Raw genomic sequence first — 23,065 nt, forward strand, 5'->3', positions numbered from 1 at the left:
GCTAATTGTCTCTTCCAGTGAGCCAAGAATGGCTTCTTCTCGCACTGCGGACTCTGCATTCCTGTATTGCACCATTTAATGAGACACAACTCCACTGCATCGAGTTATATTTTTGCTGTAATAGTTTTCAAAAAAAACGGTCGGGGGGGGGGAGGAATAGCTAATTACTTAATTATAAATTACACATTGAAATTGATACACGCTCAGGTACTACAGAATTAGCAATGCACTGATGATGATGGAAGATTGCAACTTAGACTACAGGACCCCGTGTTAACCTTTAGGCAGCTACACACAAGATTCAAGTGGACTTTCAGATTTGCACTGGGCAGAGGTTAAAACTATCATTTTGCTCAGATGTAGATGAGGTGCGACATGTTTACACAATAAATGTTATCAAATATTTCCAGCGTATTTTATTAGCATGTACCGCAGGTACTGATCCATAGGCTGGTCATGTGCAGGCTGCTCAGACACGGCACATGTCAGGTCTTTCCCTACTTCTGTCTTAAAGGCTATTATGTGCTTGGCTTTTAATGCTAGCCTTACAATCTTAGTAAAAATCATTTAAAATGATATCCCCCCCACCCCCAACCCTTGGCTCTCACCTCATAACCTTCTTCAGTTAATGGTGTGGGACAACCCTGCAAGTGGACCTCCCTTCCACCAGCATCCACATCAATTCCTGACTAACCAACGGGAAGTGCAACACCTTTCTCCCCACCAAGATAGAGGGGTCGATTTTCCTGGAGCCGTCAGGCGGGGTTTCAGGCGTGTGGGTGGGGGGGGAAATCCCGAATTCGGGGGCCCTGACACCATCCCGCCCAAAACCCCGCTCCACGCAAGTTTCAGAGGCAGCGGGTACCCGCCCAGCACTGGGACCCGCCGACCCCAGGCGGGAAGGGATTAGTGCCAATTAACTGCCTGTTAACAGGCAGTTTTTAGCCTAATCCCTATTTTGAGGGGTGTCGTGTGGGATTCCCGACGGCTTCAAACCACGCCAGGTGAGAGGAGTCGGGCCGTCGGGTTGAAGGAGTTGGAGGGGTCGCGATGTCGGTGTTCAGGTGAGTGATGGGTGCATGAGTGCAAAGGTAAGTGTGTTTGGTGTGTCTAAAGTGTGTAAGAACTTTTACTTACCTGTACTTACCTTAACAGCCTTTCTTCCTGTAGGCGTTGGGAGTGCATCACTCAGCTGGCACTTAAAGCTGAATGGCTGTGATCTGTCAAAAGTGACAGCCTTCAGCTTTGAGTGCTGCTGAGAGTTCTAACTGAGTCTGTGCAGAAGGACTCATGTTAGAACTCAGACTGTCAATGTTTCACAGCTTCAAACAGCTGTGAGACACTGATATTTCATCTGTCAAGAACTCTTGACAGATGAAATTGTAGTCTGTGACGTCACCTGTTGCCAGGTGGCCCTTAATTGGCCTGCTGAGCCCGCTGGGCGGGCTTAACAAGGTCAATCAAGGGAAAGTCGCGCGGATTGGCTGGACGTCGATGTAGGTGGGACTAAAACCCGAAAGTTGTAGTCCCGCCTTCTTCCCGACAGCTTCGGGAAAATCGACCCCAGAATGTCATGTTTCTTTTGACCATTTTGTGCATGGAAGGATTTTTTTTAACACAAAGGAGAATCATGTTTAATTTTGTTACCATGCCTTTGTAATCTCCAGACTCGACTATTCCAACGCTCTGCTGGCTGGCCTCTCACCTTGCACCCTCCATAAACTCGAGCTCATCCAAAACTCTGCTGCCCGTGTCCTAACTCCCACCAAGTCCCATTCATCCATCACCCATGTTCTCACTGACCTACATTGGCTCCCGATCTGGCAACGCCTCGATTTTAAAATTCTCATCCTTGTGTTCAAATCCCTCCATGGCCCTCGCCCCACCCTATCTCTATAATCTCCTCCAGCCCTGCAACCCTCGGAGATCTCTGCACTTCTCCAATTCTAGCCTCTTGGGCATCCTCAGTATTCATCGCTCCACCATTGGCGGCTGTGCCTTCAGCTGCCTAGGCCCTAAGCTCTGGAATTCCCTCCCTAAACCTCTCCACCTCTCTGTCTCTCTCCTCCTTTAAGTTGGTCTGTAAAACCTACTTCTTTGACCAAGCTTTTGGTCACCTGTGTTAATATCTCTTTATGTGGCTAATAATGCTCCTGTGAAGCGTTTTGGGTCGTTTTATTATAATAATAATTCAACTTTATTGTCATTGCACAAGTACATGAACAACGAAATGTGATCTTGCAAGCTCCCATGACTGGGAGAAGCAAAGCCGCTGCGTCGGTGCGCGCCGCCATTCCATTTCCACCATTCCTCCTGTCCGACAATCTTCAGCCCAACGCCCGGGCCTGCTCACCAGCCGCTCCTCCTTCCGTGACCTTCTCACCAACCGCCCCTCCTCGGGGCTCCTTCCGTGACCTTCTGCACCTGGTCTTCCCTGATGGTCACCCCTCCAGGTACTAACCAGGCCTGGCTCTGCTTAGCTTCCAAGCCTTGCCTGTCCCAGGACACTATACAAAGGCAAATTATTGTTGTGTTTTAAAAGCTTAGAGTAATATTGCAAATAAGAAAAAATAGTCAGATGCTAATGAGCTTGTCTTGACGTTGTTTCCTCATAAACTTCAAATAATAAACAGTTCGGTGGTTGTCCGCGCAATAATCAAACACCTCACACCCGGTGTGTTTGCAGGGTCTTTTCCTGATTGTCAGCCATCAGAAATAAAGCAGAATGTCAGCTGCCTAAAAAACAGTCTAGCTTTTGTAACAGAAGTGGCAAAAAGGCTCCAGAAAATGCAAGCTTAAAAAAAGTCAGAATGCAGAAGAAACTGTGCGGTTTAAGTCAGGCAGGTGGAATCACAGAAGTGGGTAGCATGGTGTGTTCGTTATTTTCATTGTTACATCCCTGGGATATGCTGCCGTACAAGTAGCTACAGGGCAGTGGGAGCCAAGTCCCATAAAATTAAGATGCTCAGACTGACGCAAGAAAACTACTCGGCACTTGGTCTGAGTATTAAACAAGGCTTTAATCAACTGTTTCACAACATGGAGATCTAGTTGTGTCCTTCACTTGTTCCTGTAAAAGACTGTCCTGAGCAAGCTGGGCCCATGCCCGAGTATTTATACTCTCCCTGGACAGCGCCACCAGCAGGCTGCCCAGTATTACTTCATAAGTCATTTCCACATGAATGACGAGACTCATGTCACAGACCACTTACGCAAGTGACTGGTACCGAGAAGGTATCTGTGGCAGACCTCAATTCGTAATGGTAACATTCCATTGATTAGCCCAGTATGAGCGAGCGAGTGAGCTCATCACCTTCTCATTGGGCCACAAGTACTCAGTTACTCAAAAATGGGTGATCAGCAATTAAACAAATCTTAAAGGGATTAAAAAAAAATATCCTCTGGCTCTATAAAAATGTATCGACTTATTTCCATAATTTCATCCAACACCACCCCCCACCCCCGCCCACAGGCCACACTCCGTCGAAACAGTTTGTAGTCAGGCCTTTGATGATGCCCCGTTAACTGGCTGATTCCACAAGGAAACGCAAGAAGGATCCCATTCCCTACCGCCTCGCTGGCGCTCAGTACATGGATGCACTGCTTCTGATCAGGGCGACGTATTGTGATCAAGGGCTTTAGCCGGTGTTGCAACAAGTCGGATCTATATATCCTACCCAAGCCCAAGCCTCTCGACCAAGCTGCCAAAATTCCGTGCAAAGTTCTAGCAGCAAGCTCCATTCCTTAACTTACACATTTTGTTAGCTAAAGTCAAACGACCTTGGGTGGTATTAATCTGACAACTTGTCTAGTCGAAAAGAGAATTTTCCTGGTGGGGCTGTTAGCAAATGCTTCTGTGAGATGCTCTACTCCCTGTTGAGCGTGCAGTCAGGTTCAAGTGCTGACTTGCGTTACATTGTAATCTCTGTATTGACAGGTTATGTTTTTTCTTTATTAGCCCTTAAGGCAGACTAGCACTTGCAAAGAGATGGGAATGTTGAATTCATCTGAGAACTTACTAGTCATTTTCAATAACATCACTTTTTTTTTCCTCTAAATTTTTTTTTCTTGGCAGTGCAGTCCCTGGTAGGAACCATCTGTCACTCTGTTTTCAATGCGATGTTCTGAGTCTTCATGCTTGGCAAAGTCACTTTTATCTCCAGAACCTTTAGAAGTTCTGGGGCTTCCTGCCGATCTCGTCTGTGTAAAATATTCTGCACAGCTGTTTGTTTTATTTTATTTGAGACTATCCGTAATCCAAATATAGTCCACGCGCCTCTGCTTAAAAGACAACACAGTTGAGCTTTGTTAAGAGGTAATGGAGACTGAAGAGTAGAAAGAATATTTTTCTTCACGAGGCCCAGCATCTGATCATCTAATCTATCTTCAGTGGAACAGTATAGTGCGACCCCCACTCATATGTGACAGTAAAAAGAGCCAAAACTTCACAAGCTAACTACATAGAATCACACATAATTTTACAGCGCAGCAACAGGCCATTCAGCCCAACTGGTCTGTGCCGGTGTTTATGCTCTACATGAGCCTCCTCCCACTTTATTTCATCTCACCCTATCAACATATCCTTCTGTTCCTTTCTCCCTCATGTGTTTATCTAGCTTCCCCTTTAATGCATCTATACTATTCGCCTCGAACACTCCCTGTGGTAGCGAGTTGCACATTCTCACCACTCTCTGAGTAAAGAAGTTTCTCCTGAATTCCTTATTGAATTTATTAGTGACTATTTTATATTTATGGCCCTTAGTTTTGGTTTCCCCCACAAGTGAAAACAAAGTCTCTATCAAATCCTTTCATAATCTTAAAGACCTCTTTAAGATTCTGGTAAATGGTGATAGCGCTGGGAATGAGAAATTGTTCTGTTTTTTGCACTGAGTGAGCATGCCTAGGTCAGGTATCATCTCAGAAGGCAAACGTGGCTCCACCTACACAGGCTCAATAATACAGCTTAACCCAACCTTCAGATAATTGCCTTCCACTCTCCCACACTAACGTGTCATTTACATTCTAAACATTCCCATCACTATAAATAATAATTTTTTAGAGAGAGAGAGAAGGTAGATGAGGACGCATTTATATAACAACGATATTGTCTGTGGATGGGAGGCTTGTTTTCAGTGGTAATACTGAAGGCATATTTTTATGCATTCGAAATATGCATTTAACTACAATTTTATATTATTAGTGAGGAGTAGCGGTGATATAAAAAAACTGGCTTCAATCATGAAAAACCCAACATGAGCGAACAATCACTTGAATTATTGAGCTGAGATTTACTGAGTGGGGTGAATGAGGAAGGGGCTTTGAGGACCACTGGAAACTTTCCAGGGCATCTCTGGCAGACCTTAATCAAAGACTTGGGGGAGGGGGGGGGATGATTTTCCACAGGGGTTATCTAGATCGACTGCTATAACTTTAGCAGAAGATTTGCAGAAACCCTGGGAAAATTCCCCCTTCCCCCAATTGGTCTTTTCTTCCTGGCAATAACTACCAGAAGACGGGAGAGAATGTAGTGTGGTCAAGTCTCAACTAAAATGACCAGAGCATTAGTGGTACATTGAGTGAGCTGACCGAGTGTTCAAAACAGCTCATGTTGATGGGAGGAGTGTCCCCTTTCTGCTTGCTTTATAGGTCCGATGTGAAATAAGTTTATACAGTCACGGCCCACTTCCTACTTGGTATGGCCACACAGCACACAATTTGTTACCAATTTGGCAGCATCACACTGAAAAGCAATAAGAATTGCCAGTGTGGAAAGTGGAAAATTTTACACATGGTGCTGTGAGGCTGAAGCATATTGCCAGGCTAGTTCAGAAGGAATAAAAACAGAAAACGCTGGAAATACTCAGCAGGCCAGGCAGCATCTGTGGAGAGAGAAACAAAGTTAATGTTTCAGGCTGATGACCTTTCATCGATCTGAAACGTTAATTCTGTTTCACTCTCCACAGATACTGCCTGACCTGCCGCTGAGTATTTCCAGCATTTTCTGTTTTAATTTCAGATTTCCAGCATCCGCAGTATCTTGCTTTCATTCCGATGGAACTTTGTTCTGTATGTAGGCATACTATACCCGGACTGTTTGAGCTTCACATTGGGTGCATAAAATGGAAAGTGTTCTATTCCCTACAAGGGGTGTCTCAACTGGATGACAACAATATTAACCAACCCCCATCCGCTAAAAAAAATGACCATTTTATAATTACCACACTGCCCTGAGCTATCACTTTCAAATGTCTAGGATTGAACACAAGCCTTGGTCCCAATTTTTTTAAACCTATTTGGCCCCCTGTTTCTTGTTGGATACCATAACACTTTTCGGTATCTTTCTGCGATAATTAAGCTGTAACAGATCATTTATAAAGTGACTTTGTGTATCATGTTGGCTGTGCACCTCAATATCCATCTCCCCCATGGCAGCTTTAATTGATTTAGCTCGATGGTAGCACTTGTCTCTGAGTCAGGAGGATGTGGGTTCATGTCTCACTCCATAGACTTGAGCACTAAACTAGGCTGACACTCCAGTGCACTACTGTTGGAGTGCTGCATTGTCAGAGGTGCCGTCTTTTGGATGAGATGTTAAACGGAGGCCCCGTCTGCCCTCGCAGGTGGACATAAAAGATTCTATCGCACTATACGAAGAGGAACAGGGGAGGTTCTCCCTGATGTCCTGGTCAATATTATCCCTCATCCAACATCAATAAAACAAATTATCTGGTAATTATCTCATTGCTGTTTGTGGGACCTTGCTGTGCGTATTTTTGGTTGCCGAGTTTCCCTACAACGACTACATTTCAAAAGTAATTAATTGGTGGTAAAGTGCTTTGGGACATCCTGAGGTCATGAAAGGCACTACAAAAATGCAAGTTCCTTCAAAGCTGTATTTATTGCCTTGTTACCGTATAACATTAAAAGTCAGCCACACAGTATGACACTGGAGTCGATGTAGACCAGGCCGATTTACTTCCCTGAAGGACATGAGTAAACCAGTTGGGTTTTTACAATAGTCCAGCAGCTTTCACGGTCATTTTTGCCAGTGTCAAGTTTAATGGTAGAATTATGAACTCACAACCTCTCGGGTTACCAGTAGTAGTAGTACCGGAACCACTAGGCCAGCATATCCACTTCACCATGCTGTGGGAAAATTTCACCACTTGTATGGGACATACTCGAGGTGCCCCGCATCCGTCTTAGGGCGCTGCAACTGAAATTCGCAGCGCAATGTGCCGCAGCGCCACACGCTGCGGCACGGCGCGCTGCGGTACTGCAGGCCTTCCTCCCCTTCTTAAAGGGGAGGGGCCTGCTGCAGCGCGATCTGAGATCGCGAGTGCCGGCAAAAGAGCCCGGCACCGAGGAGAAGTGCCGGGCTCTTGGGAGACAGCCGGCACAACGCGGGATGGGGGGGGCTCAGGAAGCCTGGGATGGCTGCGCGAAGAGGTGCTGGCAGGCGGCCAGCAAAAATAATGGCCGCCCCGCGCCTCTACTGCCGCAGGTAGGCCCCCCTGAACCGGTCGCAAGTTGCGACCAGCGTTACAGCGGGGGGGCGCTACCAAATTTCGCGATCGAGGCAGTAGCGGGGCACTGCGCACACTGATGACGTCATCGGTGGCGGCGCAGCGCTACCGGCTAATGCCGGCATTAGCGCCCCGCTAAATTTCGCGGGAGGCGTGGCCAGTGGCGCTAAACCCACTAAGTGCCCTCTTTGGGCGGTAACTGGTGGCGCAGCACACCAAATTTCTAGGCCATGATGTTGTGTTGGGTGCTGCAAAATGGTCCCTTGTAACTGCATTCATCTGTAATGTCACTTCTAAAAACAAAAAGTCAATTCTATTCTGACTGAAGACGTGTTTCTCTTTTTTGATGTTGTTTTTTTTTTAATCTTCAGCAGGTTCAAGGTCAATTGCCTCCATTGATGATCCCGGTGTTTCCTCCAGACCAGCGGACCTTGGCAGCTGCAGCAGCCCAGCAAGGATTCCTTCTGCCTCCTGGATTCTCCTACAAACCCGGAGGGTGCAGTAAGTGTTTGGGAAGCTTGGTGGAAAGCAGTGTTCTGTTGGAACAGGGGAAGTTCTCAGTGGCACTCAGGGCAAGTGCCACATCGCGGCATGTTGTTAAAGTCTGTCAGCAAGACAGGCTGGAAGATTCTCAGATGAGTAAGCCAGGGATGATGAAGTAATCTTAACGTAGCAGCGATGTTCTGCTGGGGTGTGAAACTATCGCAGCTCATCCTTTAGGCAAGTGGGTAGAAAAACCCATTTTTTATTTATTAGCTGCATATTTGAAAGGCAGAACTTGTGTCATGCAAAGAGACTCAGATTACACAGTATTGTTTTGGCCCTTAACCGATAATGCAAACAGCAGTTACTGTGTTTTTTTCTTAGTAATTTTGACAAATTATGATGATGTAATAATCAATTAGAAGAGATGCATTAATAAATAATGTCTAACCTGTACGTTAGCAAATTCTGACTGACTCTGAGCCTTAGCTACGACTAATGTACACACAGTAATAAATTAAGTTTAGAAGATATGGCAAGATGGAAAGGAAAGTGCTCTTTATTTGTAATATTGGTGGTGATTTTGCCAATGGGGGCGTGTTGGAGGCGGGACTGCTGCTTGTCGGGATTTAGTCCCGCCTCCTTCGATTTGTGGCCAACCCACGCTATTTTCCCTTGATTGACCTTGTTAAGCCCGCCCAGCAGGCTTAGCAGGCCAATTAAGGGAAAGCCGGTTATAGAGAATGTCAGCGTATGATGAATTGCTATCATTTGACAGCTCTGTGACATTCTCTGTAGTTTGATGAGTTCTTGAATTCAACCTCTTAACCTCCTTCGCTCTTATGAAAATAACCCCAGTTTCTCTAGCCTTTCCTCATGACTAAAGCCTCTCGTCCCTGGCATAATCTTAGTGAATCTTTTCTGCACCCTTTCCATCTCCTTGGCATCCTTCTGAAATTAAGGTGCCCAAAACGGAACTGCGGTCTAACCAATGATTTGTACAGGTTTAGCATTACCTCTTTGCTTTAGTACTCTATATCCCTATTTATAAAACCTAGGATCCCATATGCTTTTTAAAAACATTATCAACTTGACCTCTCACTTTTAAGGATCTCAACCCTTTAAGTCTCTCTGCTCCTCTAGTCCATTCAATGATAAAAAATGTGCCTATTTTGTAATAATTACAAAACATAGCTATATAGGGATGCAGAATCTTAGGCTGACAGTCAGTAATGAAATGATTATTTTTACACATCATCTCCTGTGGGTTTACTTGCATTCCTTTGAACACATACAGCGAAGAACTCTTTATAGGAGCAGTACTGCTGATTGTTTAAAAGTGAAAAGCTTTTCTTCCCAAGCTTTCGTTCACTTAAAAAAATATATCTTTACTTAATTTTTATTTATTTTGACTTTCGGTTCCCCCCCCCTCCGCCCCCTTCCTTCTCCTGCTGCTATCCACGATTCTCCAGCTCTGAGGGTAGGTTGATCGCAATTTCCTGCTGTCCGGCTCTGCTACTAGCTGTTAGCAGGAGCGTGAGAGTGGCCTGGAATAACTCACTGGTTGCATCGGCCCTGAATCTCTTTGAAGCAGGAGGTCAGTTCCATTTGACACCTCCAGCCAGCCATGCTGGTTGATATATGGGGTCATCACAGATGCCCCCTCCTCCATCTTGCCAATGCACCTTGCCACTGAGGGCAAGTCTGCCGCCTGCACATACTTGAAGTACATATTGTGAAACTGCAATTAAATCATGGAACACCGCAGACTGGGAGCGAACAGTTTTACAATATGTGGTCCAGGCATATACCCATAATACGGTAGTGGAATCTTCCACCCCCCCCTTAGGCCATCACTTGATTTATTTCAAAATTGCTTTCTTCTTCAAAATATTTGAATCATTTTCATTTTATATTTAAATAAATAGGAGATAATGGCTCAGATTCCCCTCTTGCTGGAATCTTCCTGTGCACAGTTGGAGAGGCGGGGTTTATGGCAGCCTACTTGAGCCATCATTGACCCTGGTGAACCTGCCAGGCTCAACCCAACTTAAATATTTCTTGGGTGAGCTCTCGTCAGTATTGCTGCCTGTGTTTGGGGGGAGAGGGAGGGGTGGCGGGAGGTCCATTGTTTGCAGGAGCCGGACGCTTGCAGCAGCTCAAAGGGGTGGGCGGCCTCTCATTTTTAACCTGAAAAAAACCCGCTGCCTCCGACAAATTGGCAAATCCCACTGATGTGCCACCGCTCTGTTCTCCCACATTGATGCTTGGCCAATCACGTCATCCCTGGCGTTGGGCTGCCCCAGCAACGCCAGATGCCTGTTAAATGCTGCTGTTGCCAAGGCGATAAATGAGATCGTTATTGCATAATCTGACTGCACCTGCCCATATTTGGGTGGGCCCTTCTGCCGTAAACTGTCACTTCCAGCGAAATGTTACACCCAGTAGAAAAATGGGAGTCTCTAATGGTTAACGGATCGCGTTGCTTATTGTGTCAAACAAAACTGCACCTACAGCCTGAAAGCTCTTCCTTCCAGTCGCAGACCAGAAGGAATGCGAAGATCAGCATTTCTCGCTAAAGTGGTAGTGTAGAAGTGGGAAGTCCCACCATGTCTTGACTTAATCCCGGCCTGTCCTGTACAACACGGGATTGCATTTGACACTGACGATGGGGAAAGGGATTGGGGCTGAAGTTGCGGGGGGGGGGAGTGGGGGTGGGGGGGCTTAATATTCATTCATGGGATGTGGATGTCAGTGGCAAGGTTGGCAATTATTACCCATCGTTGTAGTTGTCCTGTGAAAGTGGTGGTGGGCTTTCTTCTTGAACCACTGCAGTCCGTGTGGTGAAGGTACTCCCACCGTGATGTTTGGGAGGGAGTTCCAGGATTGTGACCCAGCGACGATGAAGGAACAGCGATACATTTCCAAGTCGGGCTGGTGCGCGATGGTAGGGCTGTGCACTGTCAGAATTTAGACTCTACAGATACAAATCCAAAATGGGGAGTTAGGATCAGATAGAGTGTGTGTGTGTGTTTTTTTATCTCTTGTTTGCTATGCAAAGAAAATTGAATTTGGTTTTGTGTGTGAATACATTTCCAATTATTGCCACCAGCAACTAAAAATCGCACCTTTAAGCTGGAATATGGAGCGCAAATGTTCCTGTGATGTTCAATCTTTTTTTGTACCTGCCATTATGACTAAAGTAAAAGCTTTATTCCAAATGTGAATCAACAATCCTGATGTTTTACTGGATTTGAAGTAAACAAGCTCAATTAAAACAAGGGGCTAGATATTCCGCCTGCTTCCATGCCGGTTATTCGGGGTATCGGGGTAGGGCACAAGTGGAAACTTGCTCGGCACCACCTCCAATCCCCCCCCCACCGCCACCGCCCCTCCACCAATACCTCAGATTTGCCCGCTCTCATATGGGCAGTCGCATGCAAAATGAGGGAAGTATGGCAGAGAAGGTTCAGAGCACGGCTGTCTGCAGACCCCATCATCTCGAGGAACATTTCCAACTTAAGAAGAATTCTTTTTGCTTCTCTTTTTCCTTGGGCATCTCGGTGGCTGCCTGTTAAGTCCCTGCGCCTCTCCAGCACAGGCCCGCCCCTGTGTTACAATTACCCCAAAGCCAGAAATTCAGTCAGGGCCAAGGGGCATCTCCATGAAGGGTGCTAATCCCGCCATGCCTGAAGTGCCGCCTATCCCCAAGCTCAATAGTAAAATGTAGGCCTATAAGAAAAAATGCGCGCTGACCTACATTGGCTCCCGCTCCAGCAATGCCTCAAGTTTAAATTTCTCATCCTTGTGTTCAAATCCCTCCACGGCCTCGCCCCTCCATATCTCTGTAACTTCCTCCAGCCCTACAACCCTCCGAGAACGCTCCGTTTCTCCAACTCGGGCCTCTTGTGCATCCCGCACTTCCTTCGTACTGCGATTGGCAGCCGTGCCTTCAGCTGCCTGATCCTTAGCTCTGGAATTCCCTCCCCAAACCGCTTCGCCTCTCCACTTCTCCCTCCTCCTTTAAGACGCTCCTTAAAACCTACCTCTTTCACCAAGCTTTCGGTCACCTGTCCTAATGTCTCCTTATGTGGCTCGGTGTCAAATTTTATTTGTTAACACTCCTGTGCAGCGCCTTGGGACGTTTTACTACGTTAAAGGTGCTATATAAATGCAAGTTGCTGTTGTATAGGATAAAATATAGGATTAGGATAGAGATTTGAATGATATTTCCCATCTTTCAACCATCCCCCGCGTTAAAGAAAAGTGCATTGGGTATCTGCAGTACCAATCTTTGAATTCTTTCTAGTCTGGATAAATCCTACCGGAGACTAAAGTTATCAGACCCTATGTGGAACATTGTTTGACACAATCAACAACGTGATCTGCTGATCAATAGAGATGGTCTAAAATGCGAGCTGTCTCTGGGAATAAGGCATTTGGCATGTGTTTGCTGGAGGACTTCAGCTTTCGGGTCTCTGGAGGACCTTGTTTTATATTTTCTGCGTGTACCGGGCAAAAAGCCCACGTACATCCTGCACAATCGAACTGTGTCTTACATGCAATGTTGGGCATGCAGGGATTTGAAGACTTCAGAGTTCATGGAATGATTGTTAACCCACTCAAGCTCTCAGACCTTTTGTCATTCTGCTCATCTGCAGCCGTTGGTGGTTATTGTAAATTAGTTTGCGGCTGAATAAACGATACCTATTACAGGAAACACTTTTTTTATCTGGCACCGACGGGACCGGCGTGGTGCCGGTTGATCAAAAAGTCTGGATTACAAAGAGGTATACTTGCCAAGGTGCGAGAGCCCCGTACACGCCCATAGGTGCAGGAATCCCTGTTGCACGGCCACAGGTGCAGGAACCCTGGTTACACGGCCACTAATATATAGTAAAACTTACCTGAACCTACTCCTGAATTTTGCCGGTTAAGAGAGATTTTCGGATATTTAGGTGCCGGTTAAAAGAGAGTTTCCTGTAGTATGATTCTGATTTTTAATGTGGAGCAATATAAAATGGCATCTCCAGGACACCCATTTAACCCATGTTAATGGATTTTTGAATCATTGTTGAGCTTCTTGTAATGAATTGCATCTGGATAAGCCACCTTGTTAGCGTTATGTCCTGGAATCAGCCATGTTGCGTCTAAGCATGTTGCAGTTTGCACTAGGGGAATTCCACCTTGACCAGCAGCGTGTTAATTGAACCAGTATTTCAACTGTGTAAGGGGGGTATAATGTGTAGCCTGATGGTGCTGCACCTCCACTGATGTTCATGATAGTCATGATGCTCCAGCCGTCATGGTGTGGCGTAGGCTTGATGGACAGCTGGTCTTTTCCTGCCCGTCAATTTCGTATGCTTGTACAGGAAACTTTTGATTTACCGGCACCTAAATAACCGGAAATCTCGGTTAACCGGCAAAATTCAGGAGTAGGTTTTACTTCATATTGTACTTGCCTTCCTCCGTCTGTTGCTGTGCAAGGGTGTGGCTGCAGCTGTTGCTAAGCTACAGAGACGCTTGGAACTTGTGGCCATTGTTCTACACTTGTTGCTAAGCAACAGGGTTTGTTGCTTTATACGGAGCTCTCATCTCTCCGTATCTTTTACTATAGCGTTCGGTTATCCGGAATTTTTGATGAACCGGCACCACGTCGGTCCCGTCCTTGCCGGATAAAAAAAAGTTTCCTGTATGTTCTAAGATGATAGAGGACAAAAGCAAGGCAGTTTTGCTAAATCTTTATACATCACCGGCTAGGCCTCAGCTAGAGTATTGTTTACGATTCTAGGCACCACATCTTAGGAAGAATGTCAAGGCCTCAGAGAGGGTACAGAGGCGGTTTACCAGAATGACACCAGGGATGATGGACCAGTTATGTGAAGAGACTGGAGAAGCTGGAATTGTTCTCCTTAGAGCAGAGAAGGTTAAGTGGAGATTTAATAGAGTTGTTCAAAGTGATGAGGTGTTTCGATAGAGTAAATAAGGAGAAACTATTTCCACTGGTAAGTGGGTCAATAACTAGAGGACACAGATTTAAAATTATTGGCAAATGGGGAGATGAGAATTTTTTTTACGCAGTGAGTTGTTATAATCTGGAATGTGCTGCCTGAAAGGGCGGTGGAAGCAGATTCAATAGTACCTTTCAAAAGAGAATTGGAAATATACTAGAAAAGGATAAATTTGCAGGGCTATGGGGAAAGAACAGTAGAGTGGGACTAATTCCATAGCTCTTTATAAAGAGCCGGCACAGGCATGATGGGCCGAATGGCCTCCTTCTGTGCTGTAAGAATGTATGATTCTCTCAAACACCCATGAGTCAGTGGCGGTTTACACATTTGAAACTCGATGCCTAATGCCCCATGGTATCACCTGAATACTGCATAAATAGGCATCAAACTGAACATGACATTACACAGGGGAGTTAACCAGAAGAGTTACTGCTCCACAGGGGGAATTGTCTGCTAGTTAAAGACTTCAAATGAAGTGCGAAAAACTGCATATTATCAACAGACTGGTTCTGGTGCCGATAGAATCCCTTTGCTTGCTTGAATGAATTCAATCCAAGAGTACAACTGAACCAAATACGAAGAGTAGAGCAACATTTTTAATTCAATTTAAATTAAGATTACTCACCTTGTCAGCCTAAAGAGAGTCAGAATGATGTCTGTTTTTGAACTGAATGGAGTAGATGTTGGCCTAGAAATTCATTGACGCCACTTTTGGGGCGCTAAAGTGGGGCGTCCACTAAAGTTTGCGGCCGTCGCCAAATCTAGGCCACTTCTCCGATATTCATTAGCTTCGCCCTACTAGTTCGGGCGAGCGCTAAAACTGCTGTTGGACGCCTCTCTTTGGGCGCTAAGCCGGAGGTGGTGATCGATAACGCCGAGGCCGGGCGCAGCGCAGGTGCGGCCATCTCGTGACTGACAGCAGACACCCTGGCGCCGGCCAGCTCTTAAGGGGGAAGGGTCGACTGTGTCTGCTGCCACGCCCTGGATAGTGGAGCCCTCCAGCTAGGCCTGAACACTGCTGCTGGACCCAAATAGCGCCTGAAGACATGGAGAAGGGCCGTGAACGTGCGCAGCGCTTCTCAGAGCGTGATCTGAGTGTGCTGCTTGCTGCTGTGGAGAAGAGGCGCCATGTTTTGTACCCGGACAATGGCAAGAAGGCGACGGTCCGCGTCTACAGGAGAGCCTGGAGGCATGTCGCCAGCAAGCTGTCAGCCAACAGCGACGTCCCCAGGACCAGTGCCCAATGCCGCAAAAAGATAAATGACCTCACACGCATTGTCAGGGTGAGTACCCTTTCCAATGACCTCCTCATCCTTGCATGTGCACCTCACATTATGGGCAAAGGGACCTGAAAGCTCTAATGGCCAGCCTTCATCCAGCAGCTATGGCACAGGCATGAGCATCAATTGCACATTCTGCACTGAACACACTGGCCAAGCTATTCCACCATGGGAGGCAGTGCACACCAGATCATGGCGACACACTGGCCAGGCTATTCCACCATGGGAGGCAGTGCACACCAGATCATGGCGACACACTGGCCAGGCTATTCCACCATGGGAGGCAGTGCACACCAGATCATGGCGACACACTGGCCAGGCTATTCGACCATGGGAGGCAGTGCACAGCAGATCATGGCGACGCACTGGCCAGGCTATTCCACCATGGGAGGCAGTGCACACAAGATCACGGCGACACACTGTACTTAGAGGCCGTCCTTTCTCTTGCAGGCCAAGCTGGCGAATAATCGCAAGAGCCGGACTGCGACCGGGGGAGGACGACCCCATATCCAGCCACTCACCGACCTGCAACATCGCGTGGAGCGCCTCATGGGTGGCCGGGTGATTGGGCCCGTTGCATGTGGAGATGCCGACCCTGTTCTGGGAAGCAATGGTAAGGACATCACCTTTTGCACCTCTCGCGTCCCACTTGCGCATCAGATCTACATCCTTTGCCACTGTCCGACCAATGCGCTGAATGCAACCACTCATGCATCCCGCACTGACGCCCTCTCCTCACTCTAAAGCTACTCTTGTGCCTTCCTGCTTTCAGATGGTCAAGAGGAAGTCCCTCAACTTGCCAGTGACAGACCCTCCGAGGAGGAGCAGGAGGAGGAGCAAGAGGAAGGCGGCCCATCAGGGGAACACTCAGCCGCGGCCACCCAGGCCAATGTAGGGGACACGTCTTCCCTGGAGGGCAGCGTGGCGGAAGTGTCGAAGGGGAGGGGAGCTCCTGGGACCTGCGTGCTGCAGAAAGGCGGGAGGGGGGTGGAAGCTCGGCGGCCTTCTCCCCAGAGGGGGGATGCGTCGGAGGGGAGTCCAATTGCTGGGCCCAGCGGCCTCCAGCAACGCAGGAAGGGTCGGCCAGCTCGGCGGCCTTCTCCCCAGAGGGAGAGTCCGGCCTCCAGTCAGGAGATGCTCTTCGCCGAGGAGATGGAATGCCTCGAAGACTTGTCCGCGGACTCGGAGCGCCGGCACACGGAGCTCATGGCGGCAGTGGCACGGTTGCCTGAGTCCATCGATTCCCTCTCTCGGAGTGTGTCCGAGTTCGGGCCCTTAGAGGCCACCAGTCGGGCGGAATACCGGGCAGATCTTTCAGCGACTGGCCAGGTGATTAGTGGTGCCGTCCAGTCACTGGCTGCTCTGCTGCGGGCAGTGAACAGGTCAACACGGGCACTCACTGCTGCCACACTCGCTGTGTCAGCCAGGCATCACCAGGGCACCCGGCGCGCTGCAGCAGCACATCGGTCTGTCCCTCGGCAGATTGGTGCGCATGCTGCAGTGCTGGCCCGGGCGAGTGCCAGTGTCTCAGGCGACCAGCGAGCGCCTGCCATCCGCCAGCTTGCCGCCATTCCTCCAGCCGCCACTGCCACTCCCCCAGTGGAGCTGCCAGGAGCTGCTGCAGCGACTGATGCTGGCCAGCCACAGCTGCAGCAATCAACAGCCGGCCACTCGACGCCCAGACCTCGACTAGGCCGACCCCCAAGGGCATCTGCCGTCACGACATGTGCCCCTCAGGAGCCTGCCCCCAGCCTTGCAGCAGCCAATGGCCTTACTTCGAGGCGGGCAGGGGCCACAAGGCAGCGCCCTAGCGGGCCAAATAGTCGAATGTGTGGCCATTTGTGTTTGTTTCTTGAGGCCGAGAATTGGATGTTTGTTTTTTGAAGGCCGATGATGTGATGTTTGTTTTGGACGAAGGCCGAGAATGACGGCCATTTTAGTTGCCCTATTTTGTTAATCCTCCCCAGGTTGTGGGAGCGAGTAATGTGTTTGAGTGTTTTTTGGGGGTTTCCTCTGTTTTTGGTTTTCATGTGGGAAGGGCCCAGAGTTTGTACAATAAAGCATTTTATTTATTCACATTGTCCATGTTTGATCTTTGAAGTGTTTGTTGCCTTAACCGGCTGAGGGCTTGCGGAGCGGCTGCAATCATGTTCTATCATTGGCACAAGCCATTCCCTGACAGGGGGCCTAGAAGTGACGTTCAATAAGCCGACGACGGGCGGCCCTTGGACCTTGTGCGTCCCTCCTGGGCTGGTACTCGTCGTCCTCGTCGTCCTCATGCTCCTCCTGCTCCTCCTCCTGAGGTGGTGGTCCAACGTGAGGTGGCAGTGCCTGAGTCCTGCGGATAGCCAGGTTGTGCAGCATGCAGCAAACGATGACGAATTGGGAGACTCGATCCTGCGAATACTGGAGGGCTCCCCCGGAGCGGTCGAGACAGCGGAACCATTGCTTGAGCACGCCGATTGTTTGTTCTATGAGGCTCCTCGTCGCTTGATGGCTCTCGTTGTATGCCTCTTCAGCAGGGGTCGTGGGCGCGCGGAGCGGGGTCATGAGCCAGGTACACAAAGGATAGCCTTTGTCCCCGATAAGCCATCCTCTTGGGGGAGGCTGTGCCTGGAACATGTCAGCCACAGTTGTCTGTCGCAGGATAAAGGCATCGTGGCTGCTGCCTGGAAAGCGGGCATTGACAGCTAGGATGCGCTGCCTGTGGTCACACACCAGCTGTACATTGAGGGAATGGTAGCCCTTCCGGTTGCGGTAATCCTCGGCATGCTCAAGAGGTGCCCGCAAAGCCACATGCATGCAGTCAATGGCGCCCTGCACCATGGGGAAGCCCGCTATTCTTGCAAACCCCACTGCACGCTGCTGCTGCTTGTCCAGGGTCATGGGGAAGGAGATGAATTGATGTCTCCTTCTGAAAAGGGCTTCGGTCACCTGGCGGATGCAGCAATGCACGGCGAACTGGGAGATGTTAGCGATGTCCCCAGTAGCGGATTGGAAGGAGCCGGAGGCATAGAAGTTGAGAGCCACCGTCACCTTCACTGCCACCGACAGAGACGTCCTGCGCATCAGCTGTGGCTGCAGATCTCTCTGAAGCAGCCGGCAGATGTCTGTAACCACCTCCCTTCAGAATCGCAGCCTCCTAACACACATCGCGGCAGACATGGTCAGATAGGAGGTCTGCTGGCGGTATACCCTGCGTGGGTAAGGCCTCAGTTGGCGACGCCTGTTGCCCCCTCTGCGTCTAGCCAGGGCTGCCACTCTCTCACGGCGTCTGTAAGCCCTTCTGGCATAAGGCTGAAATTCAGCGTTGCCACCCAATGCAGCCCCCATTATATGCTGGCAAACACTGAGCTCTGAATGAAGGCTAAGATAATTGGTAAGCTCTGGCCTGAGCCAAAAATACCTGTCCAAGTGTTGGTCCAAACCAGTAAACTCTCCTCCTTGGTCTCTGTCCAAAAAACCGTTGCACAAGAGTGAATGCTGCAAAATGGCTGGCCTTTATACTGCTGGGTAAGTGCCCTTTAATTAGCGCTCCCCCCGGCCTGGCTGGCCTGTGTACCGTTCCACTTCACAGTCGCTCGGGACGCCCGGCGCACAATGGGCCGGCGCGAGTGAAGTTCCGGTTTGGGGCGCACAAAGGGCGTTGCACTATTAAATGACATCATGATCTGCGCGCGCAGCAGGGCGCGCGCTAAGACTTTGCGCCGGCGCTAAATGTGTCCTGAAGTTGGGGAGAGGCGCAGATCGCGCTGCGCCTGGGCGATAAGCGCCTAGTGCTCGAGATCTACTCCCCCTAAGGCGCTAACGGCTGGCGCGCCCAACTGAATTTCTAGGCCGTTGACTTTGTGCGTTAGTATAAAACGGGTGATAGTGAGTCGGCAGCCCATTTCACCCCCTCCCCATTTTTATTTCCATTGACGTGACTATTGCATAAAGTCAAGATCTATCCAATGAGACCGGTGAATAGGCAGACTGTAATCATTACGGATATCTGGAACCATCAGTTGCAAAGTCATTGGAACTTGCATGGTTATCACATTTTGGACTATTTGGCCTAGGATGATTTTCAGATTAATTTATATTAAGATGTTACTATAAAAGTCAGCTACCAAGGAATTAAATCCACACAAGCTTTTCACAATACGGATTAGATCCAGAGGAAGTGTCGGTCCAGACAGGTATTTCTTGCATACCACATCAGTTTGAGACAATGGGATTTGTTAATACATGCCACACATATTATATTGGAATGGCCCCATTGTACTGAGCCCAGTGGGCAGGGGATAGCTACCAGGGAACGCATACACTGGAAGGATGGTAGCAAGTTTGAACCTGCATTGAGACCTGTCTATAAGGACAACCTGAAATCAATGGCAAAGATGCAGTTTCATTGTATATAATTTTCACTATGCATCGACATATTGATGCAGTTTATGATTTTGAGAGCTGGAAGTCAAAGGTCACAGACTGAACCAGCGCCGGTCTTTGGGAAGAGTGGCGGGGGTGGTGGGGGTTATGCATGGGATTGGTAGATGGAATGTGTACAAGATGTTCTAAGGCATGCATTGTTCTCTTTCACAGATGAGCCCTACCCTCTTCAGCTTATCCCCACGACCATGGCGGCAGCAGCAACACCAGGGCTTGGCCAGCTCCAGTTGCAGGTAAGACGGATGTTAATGTTGTTGTTCGGGGGCTTAAAGGACAGGGCAGGTCTTTGGAGGAGTCGTTTAGGGAGGAGCGGTGAATGAATGTTTAGCCTTTGACTAATAAATGCCCGTCAAAGACTTTCTGACGGCTCAGTGAATTTATCCAAACTTGAGATCAGATGACTCAGCGTAGACCCCAGTTTGAACCTGGCCCCTCCTTGGTCTGTGCTGAAGAACTGACATTGAAAACCAGCACAGTAAAACAGAAAATGCATGTCAAGAGATTCCCAGTGATAGATTTATCAAGATGTCCAGTCTCTCATTGAATAGCATTAGTTTCTCATTTATTAGTCAGGATATATATGTACCTCTGTTTTTCCAACAAAACCATATTTTAATTCTCCATCCCGCACCCTAAGTTACAGCTCTTGTCTTGTTGGAGCACAAGGGGAGGGGCAGGTAACTTGTTCCAAGGCCTTCACCAATACCACTCTTAATACAGTCACTAGGACTTATACAGACATAGCCCAGCAACAACAGGCCCTCTGATTTTCCTTCTACCTAGTGTCAGCCAGCAGCTCAGTTGGTAGCACTCTCGCCTCTGAGTCAGAAGGTTGTGGATTCAAGTCTTACTTGAGCACAAAAATCTAGGCTGACACTCCAATGCAGCACTGAGGGAGTGCTGCGAGGTGACGTTAAACCAAAACCCCATCTGCTCTCTCAGGTGGACGTAAAAGATCCCATGGCACTATTTCGAAAAAGAGCAACAGAGGTGACATGAATCAGTCATTCATGAAAGAAAGACTTATGAAATAATACTGAGTGGCCTGCGGGTGGCGCTGTCCAGGGAGAGTATAAATACTCGGGCACGGGCCCAGCTTGCGCAGGACATTCTTAACAGGAACTAGTGAAGGACACAACTAGACCTCCATGTTGTAAAACAGTTGATTAAAGCTTTGTTTAACGCTTAGACCAAGTGCCTAGTAGTTTTCTTACATCAAGAGGTATCACCGGTGTCCTAGCCAATATTTATCCCTCAATCAACATCACTAAAAATAGATTATCTGGTCATTATCACATTGCTGTTTGTGGGAGTTTGCTGCGCGCAATTTGGATGTTGCGTTTCCTACATTACAACAGTGGCTACATTCAAAAACTACTTCATTGGCTGTTCAGTGGTCGTGAAAGATGCTATATAAATGCAAGTCTTTTTACCTCCTTCCCCCTGGGGAGAGATGAATATCCCTGCACAGCACGGCTGAGATCAGGAACTCCCAGGAATGGAGAGATCAAACTATGCCACTCCAATCTGTGGCCTTACACGTTGATACTCCAAAGCACAGTACCCCTGCACTGCTCAAGACACATCTTTTAATTTCATTAGGAGTTTAAGTTTTAATATCAGTTTGGCTCAGTGATAACACTCTTGCCTTTGAATCACAAGGTTGTGGGTTCAAGGACTTGAACGCATGATCCCGAATAACACTTCTGTAGGAGGTGCCATCTTTTGGGTGAGGCATTGAACCGAGGATCCTTCTACCTGCTCTGGTGGGCAAAAAAGATCCCGTGGCACTATTCAAAGAAGAGCAGCGGAATACTCCCAGTTTCCTGGTCATCATTTATCCCTCAACCAAACATCACTAAAAAGCAGATTATCTAGTCATTTATCCCATTGCTGTTTGTGGGACCTTGTGTGTATATTGGCTGCTGCATTTGCCTACAAAACAATGTGACTGCACTTCAAAAATACTTCATTGGTTGTGAAATGCTTTGGGGTGTCCTGAGAATGTGAAGCGTGATATAGAAATGCAAGTTCTTTCTTTCTAGTTCATCACCAATGTAGCTTTTCAATTTTTGGGAGAAGGTATGCGAGATAGATGGATCAAAAAGGAGATAAACTGTTCTGAAATATATATGACATATTTGTGAATGGTGATCATAAGGGCAGGATTTATTGCTTATGTCTTATTTAAGGTTCTAAAGGAGACTTGGGAGTTGGGTGATACCAAGCCAGATTAATGCAGGCTCATGTTGTATTCCTAGTATATCCCTTTGGACCTGCATCAAGATCCACATTCACAAATTTCGTAAACAACAAATATTTCTGGGTTCCCTTGAGTCACTGAAGAGTAACTTTATCACACTTCCACTTCCATAATATCGGCCGCCTCCACCCCTGCCTCAGCCCATCTGCGGATGAAACTCTCAACCACGCCTTTGCCAAGTCCAGACTTAACTATTCCAAAGACCTCCTGGCCAACCTCCCATCTTCCAGGTGCCATAAATTTCTGTGCAACTAAAACTCTGCCACCCGTATCTTATCTCTCACCAAGTCCTCACCCATAACCCCTGTCCTTGTTGGCCTTTATTGGTGCCCAGTCTTCCAATGCCTTCTGTAGTGTATGTACCTTTAAGGGGAGAACTACTTTTTACAGCTCCTGTATACTGTAGTACCGGCAGTGACCACACCGGTATATAAACCCTGAGTAGGGATCTGTACTTTAGTTTTTGAGTAACCTGCATCCAGTAAACACCTGTTAATTGTTCCTCTGCAGTCTCTGTCGATTTATTGAAGAATACCATACATTAACATTCACGGATTCAACACCTTTAACTTAAAATTCTCATCCTGGTGTTTAAATCCCTTATGGGCCTCATCCCTCTCTATCTCTGTAACCTCCTCCAGCCCTGCAAATAGCCCACAGACAATATCGAACTAGCCGCCCATTTTACACACCATCCGATTTTCCTTTCATTGACCTCTGAGTCAGAAGGTTGTGGGTTCAAGTCCCACTCCAGCGACTTGGGCACAATAATCTAGGCTGCCACTTCAGTGCAGTACTGAGGGAGTGCTGCACTGTCAGAGGTGCCGTCTTTCAGATGAGATGTTAAACCGAGGCCCCGCCTGCTCTCTCAAAAGATCCCATGGTACAATTCGAAGAAGAGCAGGGGAGTTCTCAACCGACATCTTAAAACCGATTATCTGGTCATTATCACGTTGCTGTTTGTGGGACCTTGCTGTGCGCAAATTTGGATGTCGCGTTTCCTACATTCCAACAGTGACTACACTTCAAAAGTACTTCATTGGCTGTAAAGTGCTTTGGGTGGTGAAAGGC

At 47.9% G+C, this 23,065-nt stretch overlaps 1 protein-coding gene across 7 annotated transcripts in view; it reads left to right on the forward strand.

Annotated features, from left to right (window-relative positions):
* sox5 (SRY-box transcription factor 5) overlaps positions 1 to 23,065 on the forward strand; it is a 334,975-nt gene that overhangs the window by 205,339 nt on the left and 106,571 nt on the right. For 6 of the 7 annotated variants that reach the window (XM_086009986.1, XM_086009988.1, XM_086009989.1 and 3 more), the window contains 2 exons: positions 7,898 to 8,027; positions 19,885 to 19,964. In XM_086009986.1, coding sequence (XP_085866112.1) covers positions 7,898 to 8,027; positions 19,885 to 19,964 — 210 coding nt within the window. The remainder of the gene's footprint in view (positions 1 to 7,897; positions 8,028 to 19,884; positions 19,965 to 23,065) is intronic. The other variant, XM_086009987.1, reaches the window with a different exon arrangement.

The sequence above is a fragment of the Somniosus microcephalus genome, chromosome 17 (assembly GCF_052327205.1).
Source record: "Somniosus microcephalus isolate GS21.2 chromosome 17, FLI_Smic_1.0, whole genome shotgun sequence".
NCBI classification, from domain to species: domain Eukaryota; kingdom Metazoa; phylum Chordata; class Chondrichthyes; order Squaliformes; family Somniosidae; genus Somniosus; species Somniosus microcephalus.